At 43.4% G+C, this 18,298-nt stretch overlaps 1 protein-coding gene across 1 annotated transcript; it reads right to left on the bottom strand.

The window, feature by feature from the left end:
• Positions 1 to 1,066: 1,066 nt before the first annotated feature.
• MOS (MOS proto-oncogene, serine/threonine kinase) lies at positions 1,067 to 2,203 on the bottom strand. The gene has a single exon (XM_061438368.1). It carries the CDS (start codon positions 2,087 to 2,089, stop codon positions 1,067 to 1,069), a length of 1,023 nt encoding a protein of 340 aa, XP_061294352.1. The 5' UTR covers positions 2,090 to 2,203.
• Positions 2,204 to 18,298: the final 16,095 nt, after the last annotated feature.

Below are 18,298 nucleotides of genomic sequence, written 5' to 3' on the forward strand. Positions count from 1 at the left end.
TATTTTAGCAAAATTATACAAGTTCAAAATATCACAAGAAATCATTTAACATATTATTCCTACAAAACTAAATTTATCTCAGTTTGAGAGTTGTATGTGTGAAGGTCATTAGAAACAAGTAAGTTTTTGGAGGAGGAAGGAAAATTAATCTTTTTTAAAAAAAATGTGTTCACTTATGTAGTATGGGAACAAAATTAACTGTTAGTAGTTTAAATTTAGGTGGTGGGTATGGAGCATGTTATTTGAGTATCAAAAATTTTGGCATTTTCTAATTCAGTTCTGTTTTGGAAAACCTGGTTTTACAAATAACAAATCTGAAAAAGTGCAGTACCATGGAACTGTTACAGTAAGCACAGTAGCTGTGAAAGCAAAACATAACCCTGTAAGGAGATAAGGTAGGTCCTAGAACCACCAGGGGGCTTCTCTGGTGGCTCAGCCGTAAAGAATCTGGCTGCCAATGCAGGAAACCCTGATTCCATCCCTGGGTCCGGAAGATCAGGAAGATCCCCTGGAGGAGGAAATGACTACCCACTCCAGTATTCTTGCCTAGGAAATCCCATGGATAGGGGAGCCTGGTGGCCTACAGTCCATGGGGTCAGCAAAGAGTCAGACACTACTTAGGGACTCAACAACAACAACAAATACAAAGAATAGCCATTTAAATGAAAACAAGAGTTATGAGCTGCTGTCCTCTTTGTTGGGGTTGCAGACAACTATTTTTCTTTCTTTTTTTTTTTTTTTTTTTTTACAATTTATTCAGGAATACCTGTTACTGCCTGGAGGAGGGCATGGCAACCCACTCCAGTATTCTTGCCTGGAGAAGCCCATGGACAGAGGAGCCTGGCCGGCTGTAGTCCATGAGGTAGCAAAAGAGTCGGACACGACTTCGCGACTAAATAACGACAAAGAGCACCACGACCACTCTGCGGTTTGTCTTAGAAAAAGCATTCGAGATAAAGGGAGTTTTTTAGGGACTTTATTTTCTAAAAATCCATCCTACCTATATGATTTTTTCCCCCGCTAAATCTTCACTTCGTTAAAAACGATCAGAAACAAAGACAGACGCTTATCTGGATCCAGTCTCGAGTCCTCCCAGCTCCTCTTTCAAAGCGTGGAGGTCCCCCAAGAGAAGTTCTGCGCTCGGCCTCTCGGGAGCAAGGGCCGCCCAGCAGCGCTGGACAATGCCCGCCAGCGTCTTCCTGGGGACCGAGTCGGTGAAGATGGGTGCCCGGAGGGCGGGCCGGAGGTGGTAGGCCACCACGGCGTAGAGCACGTGCTGCCGCTCCCCCGAGAAGGGCGCCTCCCGCGTGCTCATCTGCCAGAGGGTGATGGCGAAGGAGTAGATGTCGGCCTTGGGTGTAACAGGCTCTCCTTTGAGGAGCTCCGGGGCTCGGTGAGTGTAGGTGCCACCCAGGTGGTGAGGCGTTCGCGGGCTCCGCAGGTCATCCAGCCTCGCTGAGCAGCCGAAGTCCCCGATCTTGCAGACGTCCTGCTCACTGATGAGGATGTTGGCCGGCTTGAGGTCCAAGTGCACAATGCTTTGCGCGTGGAGGAACAGCAGGCCGCTGACCACGTCTAGGGAGTACTTTAGACACCTCTCCAAGCCCAGCTGCATGCCTGAGTCCCCGGGGCAGCCGGTGGGGCCGTAGATGACCTGGTGCAAGGTGATATTGCCCCCGAACTCCATGATGACAGTCCCCAGGCTGTCAAAACCCGGGGGCGGGTGCGTGCTGGCCGCCAGCACGCGCACGATGTTAGCATGGCGCAGGCGGGCCGCGTTGAGCTCGGCCCAGAAGCTGCGCCTTGACGCCCGCGGGTTCTTGGAGCACCGGCTCACCTGCTTGACGGCCACGCGCACGCCGTGGTAGGTGGCCTCGTACACCGAGCCAAAGCCACCCGCGCCCAGCCTCCGTAGCAGACACACCTGCTCCCAGTCGATGGAACACCAGGCCAGCCGGCGCCGGAGGCGCCGGGCCGGCGGCGGGATGCGACCCAAGAGTTCGCAGGGGCTGCTGCAGGGCCGCGAGTCCCCCGACGACGGCGAGAGGTCGCCGGGCAGGTGAGGGCGCCGCGGGAGGGGCGAGGGCATCTCTCCTGCAGCGCGGACCCCGCGGGGGCGCAGGTGAGCCGGCCTGGAACAGGGGACCCCGCCGGCCTGCAGGCATCACTGGAGGCTGCCCCTGCGCTCCACCCCGTTGTTTGTCTCCTCTGCCTTCATCTTCCCCAAAGGAGCCACATCTGTGCGATTCCTTAGCGAGGACTTTTATCAGCTGGGGAAACCATCTGAACGCAGGCAGCACCACAACCCCATTCAGATGAAGGCATTTCCCTTGGGCACTTACGGTGAATTCTTATAAAACAAGCCCTGGAAGAGGGTTCACCGGATAAACAGTTGGACTTGCCCCAGGAATCACCCCTCTTCTACAAGTTCTTTAATTATTATAAAGTAGGCTTCCCCCCACCCCTCCCCCTCCAAGTCTCATCCGCTGGGCGTCATCGGTCCTCAGATCACAATAGTGCAATGAAATTTTTTTCACACTTTGCAGGCTATAATGATTGTCAGTTTATTCTCCAGCTGCATTAAATCACTTCCAGCAGTTATTGGCAGAAAGAGTTGAAACATGAACAGCTGACACTTGTTGAACTGATTACAGGGAAAATTAGGTGCAACGTTCACAGAGGGATGAAAAATGGTAAGCTGAAAGTGATCGATCCAAACAGAATCGCTGATACAGGTCACAGCACAAATACTCTGAGTTCATAAGGGAAAAGAAAATTCTCTGACACCCCATTCAGCTGATAGAGCAGATTAGCAAGACTGCTTAGCAACATACGGAGTCCTTAGCAGTCCTTGGGGTCCATGGCTGTCTGGCGCACCCAGTAAGCTCACTTGCAGAAGAGATTCTAGACTTCACAGCAAATAAGTTACAGAAGTTCTGAAGCAGAGTTAGAGGAGGAAAAAGAATGAAAATGATTCAGAGCCACAACCAGAGCGTCAAATAATAACAAATAGGAGAGAATCCTAGGAGAGGAAAAATCTGAAGAAATAAAAAGAGTCAGTCATATACTGTTCCTCCATATACTGTGGAAAATCAGATGTTGAAATTAAATCCAGGGTCTTGCTGTTCAGCCGTGAGTTCTTCTGTTCTAATTTTTATTTTTAAAAAAAGACAGTTTTCATTTCATACCTTTGGGGAAAAAACCAACATTAACACCCTGTTCGTGAAAAAACACAGGAAGATGTTAGGATCTACCTTTTGAAAAGTCAAATGGTAAAGTTCTATCTTGACTTTATTTCTGCACTTAGAGCACATAGGTGATGTGTAAACACATTTTTCTGATGATGGGTCTATGCTTCTGAAGTATATTTGTTCCAAGAAGATATGTTAATAAACAGTCCATTTACATAAGCTATTGGAAGTCTTCTGAACCCTAGAATAAGATTTCTATTCTATATTACCCCTGTGACTTACCATGTGATATCATGTGTAATATTTGACCTGTTTGAGCCTCAGTCTTTTTATTTAAGAAATCAGGATAATCATTAAAATAAACTTCTAAATTTTGGAACAAAATTTGGGGAGCCCTATCTGGAGTAATGGAGCTTCCCTGGTGGCTGAGACAATAAAGAATCTACCTACAATGCCAGAGACCTGGATTTGATCCCTGGGTAGGGAAGATCCCCTGCAGAAGGGAATGGCAACCCACTCCAGTATTCTTGCCTGGAGAATTTATGGACAGAGGAGCCTGGTGGGCTACAGTCTATGGGGTCACAAAGAGTCAGAAAAGACTGAGCAACTAACACTATCTGGAGTAATAACAACAAAAATCAAAAAAATGTAAACTATTAAATATTATAGTAAAAATGCAGATATGTCAAACCTGAAATATAAAGAGGATAACAGTGAATAGAGTAAGAAAGTACAATTATATTCTATAATAAGTATATATTGCAGAATCTATTTCATTGCTGTCACATAGTAGGAATTACACTCTAGGGCTCTGAAACTGTTATATGATATCAGAAATGCTGTGGAGATTGGCCAAATGAGAGCAGTAGAGTGCCTTAACTTGAGCATTACACATAATGCAAAATGATGTGACTTTCTATAATGTAATCTTTATTATTTTAAAGATAATAAATAGCATAAGCTACTTATTCTTCACAATTTGACTGTATTATTTACATAAAATATAAGGTAATAATAAAAATATGGTACTCTACCCATTCACAAACTCTAAGTTCATTAGATCCATCATCTGCCAATCTGCCCAAGAGTATTTAACTGGATATTCAGTCCCTCAGGCCAGATGGCCTGGATTTCTTGCCCCTAAGTTTCCTCATCTGCAAAGTGAAGAACATATGCCTATCTCAGGATCATATAGCTATCTCTTATGTGAAGATTAAGAGAGTTCCAATTACTTAGATCAGGGCCTGATAATTATTATTTATGAAACTCATAAAATGTATTATGGGATTATACCAATAAGATCTATTACACAGTATTGGTCTGGGGGGTTTTGTGTTTGTTTTTTAAAAAATGATACCACAGTGTGGATTTTATTTGATTGGTTTTTTTTTTTTTAGTATTTATTTACTCGGGTGCTCATGATCTTTTGTTGTGGCACACAGACTCTCTACTTGCCCCACGTGGGCTTAGTTGCCCCACAGCATGTGGGATCTTAGTTCCCAAACTAGGGATCAAACCCATGCCCCCACCAATCCTCCAGTCTGGAGGAGGACCCCAATTATTAGAAGGTCTTTAGGGCTTGTTGAGATGGGGAAGCTGGGGTACAGTCTCAATGGGCCATGTTTAGGCAGGAAATGGAGAAAGAACCTTCTGGAGGGCTTCCTCTCAATATTTCCCTCCCTGTGTTTACTGAGGTTTGGGCCACTTTCTCAGTAGCTTATATCAGAGCTTTCTCTCCCTTTTCCTAGCATCAGGATCTTTTCCAATGAGTCGGCTCTTCACATCAGGTGGCCAAAGTATTGGATCTTCAGCTTCAGTATTAGTCCTTCCAATGAATATTCAGGGTTGATTTCCCTTGGGATTGACTGGTTTGATCTCCTTGCAGTCCAAAGGACTCTCAAGAGTCTTCTCCAGCACCACAATTCGAAAATATCAATGGATATGTGGATTTTTTTCAGTATGTACGTTCTACAATACTATACAAGTCATGGTTGAATCTGAGGATGTGAAACCTCAGTTATGGAGGGACAACTGTAAAGTTATATGTGGATTTTGAACTGCTTAGGGGTCAGTGTCCCTGACCCCATGTGGTCCAAGGGTTAAATGTCTATGTTGCCTTATTCACAGAAACATTTGATTTCGGGCTTTTGTATGTCTCAGATCACTATTGTATAATTTTTAAAAATTATTTATGTGTCTTTTTTATTTTTGGCTGCAGTGGGTCTTAGTTGCTATGAGTGGGCTTTCTCTAGTTGCTGTGCATGGGCTCATTGTGGTGGCTTCTCTTGTTTCAGTGCACAGGCTCCAGGGCAGACAGGCTTCAGCAGTTGCAGCACCAGGCTAGTGGAATAGTTGCTCCACAGTGGAACCTTCCCAAATCAGGGATTGAACCCATGTCCCCTGCATTGGCAGGTGGGTTCTAACTACTGTACCACCAGGGGAGTACAGTATTATATTATATAAACTGTGTCAGGGGACCAATTGACTGGAGGCTGATTTGGGATTTATATGTCCCAATTAATATCACCACGTTCCAAAGACCATTAATTTACAGATTACCAGAAAAGAATAGCACGGTCTCTTCCACTATTGAGTGTAATCCCATATGACCTCGCTCTCGCCTGCAGGCGATAATGTCCAATTATATGACCAGATGTTATTAATAACTGGCCTTGGTATTGGTCCCCACATTCAGCCCAACCCAAGGAAGGAGGTGGCCACACAGTAATTTGCCCCAGATGACCCCATAGGAGATAGCAGGCATCCTGTACCTTGTGTCATTTTCCACAATGGTGTTGAGCTGGCACATTAGCAAGCTTGTTCGTCCAGATGAAGTGGAATCGTGGCTCCAACTTTGAACAACACAGCTAAAGTCAGAAGAAGCAGGGTCCAGGAAGCATGGTAGAAGATATGAAATTACTATAAACCTTCATTTTGAATGGCTTCAGGTTTGAGGTAGTCCTCTGTTCAATTCTATGTTTCCAGTATTTTTAACTTATACTTTCCTATTATTTGGTTTGTTTCTTGCATAATTAACCTACACTCTGTTTTCCATGTATGTTCAACCCCATGGTGGTGCTAGTGGTAAAGAATCCTCCTGCCAATGCAGGAGATGGGGATTCAGTCCCTGAGTTGGGGACTATCCCCTGGAGAAGGAAATGGCAACCCACTCCAGTATTCTTGCCTGGGAAATCCCATGGACAGAGGAGCCTGGTGGGCTCCAGTCCATGGGGTCGCAAAAGAGTTGGACACACCTGAGCACAGATGAGCACGTCAATATATTATCAATGTGATGGCTCATTATAATACTTGGATCTACTGTAGGACATAAGCTTAAATTCCATGGCACCATGTTATGACATAAACTAGGGGGTGAATACATCAGATTATCATTGCTTTCAGTGGTGCTCAGGGAGAGAAGTTGCATTAGCTGGATTCATAAAAGCTTATAAAAATTAGGGGGATTTAGGGTAATCTTTCAATACAGAAACAAAATGAGGCATAGCATTGACACAGCAGGGACAGCCTCATTCAATTTACTATAATCCATGGTTAACCACTGTATTAGTTGGGCTTCTTAGGTTCCCCCAAAGTAGTGGAAACCAACTTAAGCAAGGAGAAGTTTATTGGAGAGATTTTGCAGGATCACAGACTTGGGAACCTGAAGAAATACACTCAGAAGTGGGCAAGACCTGAGCAGGCATGCATGTTAAGTTACTTCAGTTATGTCCAACTCTTTTCGACCCCATGGACTGCAGCCCACCAGGCTCTTCTGTCCAGGGAATTTCCCAGGCAAGAATACTGGAGTGGAATGCCATTTCTTCCTCCAGGGGATCTCCCTGAGGCAGTGATCAAACCCATGTCACTTATGTCTCTTGCATTGGCAGGTGGATTCTTTACCACTAGTGCTACCTGAGAACTGAGACGTTTCTACAAAACCAGAAAACAGGAACCACTGAACCAATCCAGACAGAAAACTATGGCCAGGACTGAGTGTCCCACAGTCATTATTTTTGTCTCAGGATGGAGTGACCCGCAGGTCTATTTCGTCCACTGTTCTCCCTTCCTGGTGGCACAGCATGGGGAAAGGCAGTATGTGAAGCTTTGGTTCCCCTTGTGGAAAGTAGGCACCTGGATATACTATCTCAACCAGACCACGAAACATTGTAGGGAGAAGTAATTTCTGAAAAGAAAACCAAGGCGTTGTTAGGAAGCGCTAGATATTATGCAGCCAGAGAGAGACTGTTGTCCTCTACACTCACCAGGGGACCAGCCTCTGACAAAGCCAGGGCAGTAAGGGGGACTTGGAATATAAACTTCCCTAGTGTGTCTACATCCTGAGTCCAGCTGTGATGATGTCCTGTCCCCTGCACCCTCATGATGTTTCATTATCGTTTGGGCTGTGGGTTTGTGCTTGTCATGTGTGTTCAGTCATGTCCAACTCTTTGTGGCTCCATGAACTGTCGCCCGCCAGGGTCTTCTGTCTATGGGATTTCCCAGGCAAGAATACTGGAGTGGGTTGCCATTGCCTCCTCCAGGGGATCTTCCTGACCCAGACATCAAACCCACGTCTCCTGTATTGTCAGGTACTACTGAGCCACCAAAGAAGACTTTGGGTTGTGGAAGAGGATTCTGAAGACACTGCTCTGGATGTCCCGAAAACAGCCCTTCCCAATTGTTCTCTGCACTCATTCAGATGTTTCCACGGTACTTTCCTTCTTCTTCAGGACTGTGATGACTCAATTCTTGTGGCCCTCTTGGGAAGGGGAAAACCATCACAGGGTAATCACTGGCATGTCTGAGCCACTTGGGGTGTTAGCACAGTTTAATTATTTTGGACACTAACTTCTCCATAAGTTCCAGTGGTTAAGGGGATATTTTTACTGATTACGTTCTCCAGGTCTATCTAATCATCATATTTTCCTTCTCTTGGCCATAATGATTGGTTCAATAAGCCTCAGTTTAGGGAATTTTCTAGTTCAGTGAAGAAGCAGCACCTTTAGGAGACTGCTTACCTGAGAGAGAAGTTAGTGCAGAATAAAGCAGAGCAAAGATCTGGTAAAAGAGAGATGGGGAGCTGTTAACAATGTGTGGGGACTTCCCTGCTGGTCCAGTGGCTAAGACTCCGAGTTTTCACTGTAGGGGGCCTGGTTCAATCCCTGGTCAGGGAACTAGATTCCACATGCTCCAACTAAAGATCCCATCCAAGTGTAGCCAAATAAATAAAATAAACTTTTTTTTTTTTTTTTAAAGACCCCAGTGTTTGGACTCTTAGGACTAATTCTGCATGAAGTAAGAACTTCTCATGAACTTTGACTTCCCTGCTGGCTCAGACAACAAAGAATCTGCCCACAAAGAAGGAGACCCAGGTTCAATCCCTGGGTCAGAAATATCCCCTGGAGAAGGAAATGGCAACCCACTCCAGTATTCTTGCCTGGGAAATCCCATGGACAGAGGAGCCTGGTGGGCTACAGTCCACAGGGTTGCAAAGGATTCGGACATGACTGAGCATGCATGCCTGCATTCATGGTGGCTGCTGATGACTCAGTGGAGGTAGTGGGGAAAACAGAGGAAATTTGAAACTCGGCGGTTACAGAGGGTGTTCTTAAGAGCCCAGCATTCATTTTGTAAGAAGCATCCCAGCATCTCTCATGATGGAGATTGGAAGTGTTGGGTCTCAGTGGCTTAAGTGCTGGATTATATATTTAGATTGGAATTTCCTGAAGGGATCATGCACACCACTGAGGAGCTGATGCCATAATTGCTCACCCAGCGGAAGAGACATCCCAACAGTGCTGGCACCCAGTGGAACAATTCTCAACTCTTGAAGATTGGTGACCTGGTAATGGGGCCAGTGGACAGTGCTAGAGGTCTGGCTGTCCAGCCTCTTTCTGTTCTGGAAGCAAATACCCATGGGGCCTTAGAGGCTGAGCAGGAGTCCAGAGTCAGGACTCTGACTTCAGAAAACCTCTGGTTCTGAGGAATGGAAGGAGACTGTAAAGGAAACGCTTTTATTTATTTATTGACTGCACTGGGTCTTCCTTGCTGCATGTGGGCTTTCTCTAGCTGTGGTGAGCAGGTGCTATACTCTAGTTGCAGTGTGTGAGCTTCTCACTGTGGTGGCTTCTCTTGTTGCTGAGCACAGGCTCTAGGGCTTGCAGTCTTCAGGAGCTGCAGCATGTGGGCTCAGTAGCTGTGGCTCCCAGCCTCTAGAGCACAGGCTTAGTAATTGTAGCATGAGCTTAGTTTCTTCACAGCATGTGGGATCTTCCCAGAGCCTGAATTTGGCAATAAGGAATTCATGATCTGAGCCACAGTCAGCTCCCAGTCTTGTTTTCACTGACTGTATAGAGCTTCTCCATCTTTGGCTGCAAAGAATATAATCAATCTGATTTCGGTGTTGACCATCTGGTGATGTCCATGTGTAGAGTCGTCTGTTGTGTTGTTGGAAGAGTGTGTTTGCTATGACCAGTGCATTCTCTTGGCAAAAGTCTGTTAGCCTTCGCCCTGCTTCATTCTGTACTCCACGGCCAAATTTGCCTGTTATTCCAGGTATCTCTTGATTTCCTACTTTTGCTTTCCAATCCCCTATGATGAAAAGGACATCGTTTTTTGGTTTTAGTTCTAGAAGGTCTTGTAGGTCTTCATAGAACCATTCAACTTCAGCTTCTTCAGTATTATAGTTGGGGCATAGACTTAGAATACTGTAATATTGAATGATTTGCCTTGGAAACAAACAGAGATCATTCTGTTTTTGAGACTGCACCCAAGTACTGCATTTCAGACTCTTTTGTTGACTATGAGTGTTACTCCATTTCTTCTAAGGGATTTTTGCCCACAGTAGTAGATATGATAGTCATCTGAATTAAAATCGCCCATTCAAGTCCATTTTATTTCACTGATTCCTAAAATGTTGATGTTCACTCTTGCCATCTCCTGTTTGACCACTTACAATTTACCTTGATTCATGGACCTAACATTCCAGGTTCCTATGCAATATTGTTCTTTACAGCATTGAACTTTACTTTCGTCACCAGTCATATCCACATTCTTTCTGGAGTTATTTCTCCACTCTTCTCCAGTAGCATATTGGGCACCTACCAAGGAATGATGCTAAAGCTGAAACTCCAGTACTTTGGCCACCTCATGTGAAGACTTGACTCATTGGAAAAGACCCTGATGCTGGGAGGGATTAGGGGCAGGAGGAGAAGGGGACGACAGAGGATGAGATGGCTGGATGGCATCACCGACTCGATGGACATGAGTCTGAGTGAACTCCGGGAGTTGGTGATGGACAAGGAGGCCTGGTGTGCTGCGATTCATGGGGTCACAAAGAGTCGGACACGACTGAGCAACTGACTGACTGACTGACTGACTGACCAACCTGGGGAGTTGGTCATCTTTCAGTGTCCTATCTTTTTGCCTTTTCATACTGTTCATGGGGTTCTCAAGGCAAGAATACTGAAGTGGTTTGCCATTCCCTTCTCCAGTGGACCATGTTTTGTTGAACTCTCCACCATGACCTGTCCATCTTGGACAGGGTGGCCCTATATGGCATGACTCATAGTTTCTTTGAGTTAAACAAGGCTGTGGTCTATGTGATCAGTTTGATTAGTTTTCTGTGATTGTGGTTTTCATTCTGTCTGCCATCTGACAGATAAGGATAAGAGGCTTATGGAAGCTTCCTGATGGGAGAGACTGACTGTGGGGGAAACTGGGTCTTGTTCTCATCTGACTAGTTCAATATAAATACTCTTTTCAATAGCCCTTTATCCCTGGATCCGAAAACAATGCAGTCAACTTCAAAATTTGGTCTTTTAAGTTATAATTTTAAAAAATAACACATTTTTAAAAACACTAAGTGAATGCAAATGAACCTTTAAATATCAATATATAAATCCATTTATCGAGTCTCCAGCACACACAGAGAGGTACTCGGTGGTCAAAAGTTCCTCTATGATCAATGCAAAGAAATACAGGAAAACAATAGAATGGGAAAGACTGGAGATCTCTTCAAGAAAATTAGAGATACCAAGGGGAAAATTCATGCAAAGATGGTACAATAAAGGACAAATGGTATGGACCTAACAGAAGCATAAGATATTAAGAAGAGGTGGCAAGAATACACAGACAATCTATACAGAAAAGATCTTCATGACCCAGATAGCCGCGATGGTGTGATCACTCACCTAGAGCCAGACATCCTGGAATGTGAAGTCAAATGGGCCTTAGGAAGCATCACTACAAACAAAGCTAGTTGAGGTGATGGAATTCCAGCTGACCTATTTCGAATACTAATAGATGATGCTGTGATAGTGCTGCACTCAATATGCCAGCAAATTTGGAAAACTCAGTAGTGGCCATAGTACTGGAAAAGGTCAGTTTTCATTCCAATCCCAAAGAAGGGCAATGCCAAAGAATGTTCAAACTACTGCATAATTGCACTCATCTCACACTCTAGCAAAGTAATGCACAAGATTCTCCAAGCCAGGCTTCAACAGTACATGAACTTCCAGATGTTCAAGCTGGATTTAGAAAAGGCAGAGGAACCAGAGATCAAATTGCCAACATCCGTTGGATCATAGAAAAAGCAAGAGAGTTCCAGAAAAACATCTACTTCTGCTTTACTGACTATGCCAAAGTCTTTGACTGTGTGGATCACAACAAACTGTGGAAAATTCTGAAAGAGATATGAATACTAGACCACCTTACCTGCCTCCTGAGAAATCTGTATGCAGATCAAGAAGCAAGAGTTAGAACTGGACATAGAACAACAGACTGGTTCCAAATTGGGAAAGGAGTATGTCAAGGCTGTATATTGTCACCCTGCTTATTTAACTTATATGCAGAGGACATCATGAGAAATGCTGGGCTGGATGAAGCACAAACTGGAATCAAGATTGCTGGGAGAAATATCAGTAACCTCAGATACACAGATGACTCCACCCTTATGGCAGAAAGTGAAGAAGAACTAAGGAGCCTCTTGATGAAAGTGAAAGAGGATAGTGAAAAACCTGGCTTAAAAATCAACATTCAGAAAACTAAGATCATGGCATCTGGTCCCATCACTTCATGGCAAATAGATGGGGAAACAATGGAAACAGTGACAGACTTTATTTTCTTGGGCTCCCAAATCACTGCAGATGGTGACTGCAGCCATTAAATTAAAAGATACTTGTTTCTTGGAAGAAAAGCTATGACCAATCTAGACAGCATATTAAAAAGCAGAGACATTACTTTGCCAACAAAGACATTAATTTGCCTTCTAGTCAAAACTACGGCTTTTCCAGTAGTCATGTATGGATGTGAGAGTTGGACCATAAAGAAAATTGAGTGCCAAAGAATTGATACTTTTGAACTGTGGTGTTGGAGAAGACTCTTGAGAGTCCCTTGGACTGCAAGGAGATCCAACCAGTCAATACTAAAGGAAATCAGTCCTGAATATTCATTGGAAAGACTGATGCTGAAGCTGAAGCTCCAGTACTTTGGCCACCTGATGCAAAGAGCTGACTCATTGGAAAAGACTCTGATGCTGGGAAAGATTGAAGGCAGGAGGCGAAGGGGATGACAGAGCATGCAATGGTTGAATGGCATCACTGACTTGATGGACATGAGTATGAGCAAGCTCCAGTAGTTGTTGATGGACAGGGAAGCCTGGTGTGCTGCAGTTATGGAGTCACAAACAGTCAGACAGAACTGAGCAACTGAACTGACTTAGGGAAGATGATTATGTCTAGGACTCATGAGATCTCATTAGAGAGTGATCAGTTGATGCTAGGAAGTGTTAAACTTAGAGACTATCCATCCCCCTTGGCCTGCATAGTGGTGATGAGGAAGGATCAGAAAGTGACAAGTGAATAGCAGCCTAGTTAGTTAGTTAGTTCAGTCGCTCAGTCGTGTCCAACTCTTTGCGACCCTATGAACTGCAGCATGCCAGGCCTCCATGTCCATCACCAACTCCCAGAGTCCACCCAAACCCATGTCCATTGAATTGGTGATGACATCCAACCATCTTATCCTCTGTCATCCCCTTCTCCTCCTGCCCTCAATCTTTCCCAGAATCAGGGTCTTTTCAAATGAGTCAGCTCTTCGCATCAGGTGGCCAAAGTATTGGAGCTTCAGCTTCAGCATCAGTCCTTCCAATGAATATTCAGGACTGATTTCCCTTAGGATGGAGTAGTTGGATCTCCTTGCAGTCCAAGGGACTCTCAAGAGTCTTCTCCAACACCACAGTTCAAAAGCATCTATTCTTCAGCACTCAGCCTTCTTCACAGTCCAACTCTCACATCCATACATGACCACAGGAAAAACCATAGCCTTGACTAGACAGACCTTTGTTGGCAAAGTAATGTCTCTGCTTTTTAATATGCTGTCTAGGTTGGTCATAACTTTCCTTCCAAGGAGTACAATAGGTGAATCCATTGTACCTCGTTGTTAGTCCTCAGTATTAGACTTGATGACTAGGTAGTAACTAACACGTAAGGCTGAGGAGGGCAACGCCAGGATGCCTTCGGTGTCCTCTGTGGTTTGGAAACATTTTTTTTAAGAAAAAAAGTTTATTTCTCATTTAGGGAAAGTCCAGGAGGCTCTCAAAGGTAGCTTTCCTCCTTCCAGGATGTTTCAATACTATGGCATTAAAAAAATTGAAGTATAGTTGATGTTTAATATTATAATCATTTCAAGCATACAGCAGTGTGATACAGTATTTTTATTGCACATACTCCATTAAAAGTTATTAAGGGACAATGACTATAATTCCCTGTGCTGTACCGTGTATCCTTGTTTCTTATCTATCTTATATATAATAGTTTATATGTCTTAATCCTATGCCCTTAATGTGCCGCTCTCTGCTTCCCTCCCCCCTTTGGTAACCACTGGTTTGTGTTCTGTATCTGTGAGTCTGTTTCTATTTTGCATATATGTTTGTTTTCTTTTTTAGCTTCCATAAATAAGTGATATCATAGAGTATTTGTCTTTCTCTGTCTGCCATATCCCTAAGCATAATATTCTCTAGGTCCATCCATGTTGTTACCAATGCAGAATTTCACTGTTCCTTTTTTAATGCTAAGTAATATATAATATATATATATTATATGGCTAATACTAGATACATACATATATATAGTTTATATTAATAGTAATACTCAATATGTACATGTTTATATTAGTATACATTACTAGTAATACTAATATAAATAAGTATGTATGTAGTATAAACTATATATATATGTATCTAATATTACTCATACTTGGTGTGTGTGTGTATATATATATATAGTTTTAAATTTTGAATGAAGTCCCAAGGTATTTCTGGGGTATCTGCCAACATTTAGAAGTTAATGGAAAAGTAATTGGGGCTATCCATTATCTAGAGCTGCTGTTTTAGCACAAGAAGCACAAAGATTGAGGAGCTAGGTTCCTGAGGGTGGGTGCAGCAGGTATGAGGCTGTCCCTGGACAAACGCCGATTCTGTCACACACCAAGTGATGCATGAGGTGTGAGTGCTACTCTACTGACTAACCCTGAAAAAACGCCACCACCATCAACTGGTCCTTAGTCCTATTAATTACAGGAAATTAATAGGACTTAATAGCAATTATAAGCGGTTTAAAAAGGATTATTCCCCAACTTTTAAACCACTCAGAACTTCACTGAGCCAATGCAGGAAGGAGGTGACATTGCACACACAGCGGTGCACACCTCACCTCTGCTCTTGGACCTGCGGCCGGGGGGCCAGTGGGGGGAGAATGTACAGGACATTCAGGGCCCTGTTCTGTTGCAAATCCTGAATTTAGCTTTCCTGACACTGTAAGTCCTTATCACCCCCACGGCCATCGCTTTGAGGGGTCTTAAGGTGAGGAAGGAGAAGGAAGAGAAATGGAGTTCACCCAGTCAGAACTGGGCGAAAGAACTCTTGTCCTTTCCAGAGAGAGGAATAACGCGTGACAAAATAACTGGGAATCTCCGTAAAGGTTATATGGATCTTCACTGTACTTGGAAACTTTCTGTAGGTCTGTAATTTTTCAAAATAAAAGCTAAGAGAAATAAATTTAGATCTACCAAAAAACAAAAGAATTCCTGTCCTTTGGAGGATTGTGACCTCCCTGTTCCCAGATGTGTGAGGTCACGTATCAGTGTGGAATGGTTTCTATCACAGGTCACAGAATAGCTAATTAAGATCGGTTTAAGTGATGAAGGGTTATTCCATGTAACATGAAATATAGAAGGAAATGGTCGGAGCTGTCACAGGACTTAAGGTTGAGTTGGTGTGCCAGCTTCAGCATCACAGCTACATCCCAGGCAAGATGCTGGAAGAGCCAGCCATGTCTGTGCACTTCACTAGGGACGGAGGAGTTTTCCTAGAAGGAGCTCAGCCATTATCCTTGCACTCCTCTCAATGTGCCCCAACAGCAGTGCCTGACTACCGTTACATGCTAGGAGACATCCGCCCCTCAAAAAAAAAAAATAAATAAACAACCCCCTCCCTCCTGCCACCATGGATCCATAGTTGTTGTTTTTTTTGCCTCTACTCCAGGAATAGAGCCTTTATTTGTTTCATAAAAAACCAACTCTTTTGCAAAGAAAAACAGTTTAGTGAGAAGAGTGAGACTGTTTAACATTTTTGCAAGTACTTTTAACTATAGGTTGGGGCTTAATGGAAAACAACCAGCTCCTCACACCTGTTTGAGTCTGTTGTGATATGTTGTTGTAGATGAAATATCTGAAGGAAACTAGTGTCGCAGAGATAGGCACAGCTGCATTTTTTTTATTAGTGTTTTCAAATAATTGTGGCTATTCTACTTTGAAACTATAACCAAACTTGGCAAGTGGTAGTTTCTTAAATGTTAGTTGCCATGTAGAATTTGAAACTGTAACAATGTACTTTTTGTACTCCATAACATTAAAATCCAATGGTCTCTCTTGAACACTGAATGGGTCTTTTACAGAGGTATGAATTTGTAACATTGGTCATTTGAAGAAAAAATAATTCCCTGAGTTAAGCAAACCTTCCAGATGTTGACACATTTCATTACACAATACCAAAAAATTACATTCGTTTATATTACCACTCATCTCATCAGAAAGTAATGAGAAGTCACCACATCAAGGTGTGGATAAAAGTTTCCAAGATTTCACTTTTCTCTGGAAAGCAAGATTTTTATCAGAAGCAACAAATGCTGTCAGTGGTTTCTTTCTGGACCTGACAGGCTTGATTCATTCAGCTTTTGAGACCAATGTCTGCCCAACACGCAGGATCCCTCATAGGACAGACACAGTGCACGCTGTCACGCTCTCAGGCTCCTCTTGCCTAGGGCAGATCCTCAGACTGTCCTTATTTTTGATGACCTGGACAGTTCTGAGGAGTCCGGGTTAAGTATTTTATAAAGTGTCTTCCATTCGGGGTTTGTCTGATGTTTTTCTCCTACTTACCCGGGGACGATGGTTTTTTGGAAGGAAGACCGCAAAAGTTGACTGCTGTTCTCATCACATCATGTGGCGGGTGTGTAACATCAACACAGCTTACCCTCATTCATGCTGCACTTGCTCACCTGGTTAAGGCTGTGTTTGTCAGGTTTCTGTACTATAAAATCTCTATTTTTACCCCCTTTCCATACTGTCCTCATTAGAAAAGGGTCCTTATGTGCAGTCCTAACTTAAGGGGTAGGGAATTATGTGGTTGTATGGATACACAGATTATTTGGATTTTTCTGCCCAGGAGATATGTCTATTTCTCCTCCATTTATTTATATCAATATGTAGTCATGCATATTATACTTTGGGTTGTACTTTATCTTCTTGCTAAAATTATATCCAGCTTTGGCCATGGAAATTCATTCAATTGGCTGCTGTTTCCCTTTGACATACCTCAATGTTATGGGGCTTTTATTTCCATTTTAAACACTTCTGTACTTTCTGACACAAAAAGATGTTCTAGGCTCCTTTTATATATTTCCCGTTCCAGTCCTAGAATCGGCCATTTAGCCAGTGCAAAATTTTTTTTAATCTTTTTAACTTTAAAATATTCAAAAAATAAATGTACAGTGGAGTGAATTATTATAAGGAACACACCCTTCCAGTGTTGCGCTGGCGCTGGCTCACACAGCCCCTAAGAGCTGTTTGTGTAATCTCTTCCCAGCTCCACAATGACATCATGTTGGTAGCCTGAAATTGGCCACTGTAGTAGTATTTACATGATGGAGATCAGGAACCTCTACAAGTCAGGGCTTTCTTTCCCCCTTGGAGAGTCAGCTGTTACACACCAGCCTACTGCTTCTTGTAACTGCCACCCAAGGGAAGAAAGAAAACCACAAGCTAATAAATAAAACCTTTCCAGCCACCTCGGTAACCCCTCCATATTTTCTACCCCAGTCCTCTCTCTCCAGAAGTCACTGCTACCCTGACTTGACAGTAATCACTTCCTTGTGTGTGTTTCAGTGTTTTTTATCACCCATGTGTCCATCCCTGGACACTATGGTTAATATCATACATTATTTATGCTGGTGTGTATTTTAAGCCTTTATTCTACAGGCTGACTTTCCATCCCTTCTTTGTCTTTACAATTTATCTGTTGACACATGTGGACCATTTTGTCTGTAGACGTTCCCCCATCTGGATTTTTACTGATTGTATACTTACAGGAATCCTAAAGGAAATCAATCCTGAATATTCATTGGAAGGACTGATGCTAAAGCTGAAGTTCCAATACTTTGACCACCTGATGCAAAGAGCTGACTCATTGGAAAAGACCCTGATGCTGGGAAAGATTGAGAGCAGGAGGAGAAGAGGGCAACAGAGGATGAGATGGTTGGATGGCATCACTGACTCAATGGACATGAGTTTAAGCAAATTCCAGGAGACAGTGAAGGACAGGGAAGGCTGGTGTGCATCAGTCCATGGGGTTGCAAAGAGTCGGACACGACTGAGCAACTGAACAACAACAAATACTTACGGGTGTATTTCAGCATGTTTCCTTGTTCTCCATTATTTACCATATCAAATTGACATTGACAGAATATTCCACCTAACACATTCTCTTCAATTGTCCATGAAACGTTATCAAGACAACCTGCATAAATTTCGACCCCATGAAGTGTAGCCCACCAGGC

This window comes from Bos javanicus, chromosome 14 (genome assembly GCF_032452875.1).
Source record: "Bos javanicus breed banteng chromosome 14, ARS-OSU_banteng_1.0, whole genome shotgun sequence".
In the NCBI taxonomy this organism is placed as follows: Eukaryota; Metazoa; Chordata; class Mammalia; order Artiodactyla; family Bovidae; genus Bos; species Bos javanicus.

Excerpts from the sequence above, each read along its gene's own strand:
- MOS (XM_061438368.1), bottom strand. The coding sequence starts at position 2,089 with ATGCCCTCGCCCCTCCCGCGGCGCCCTCACCTGCCCGGCGACCTCTCG.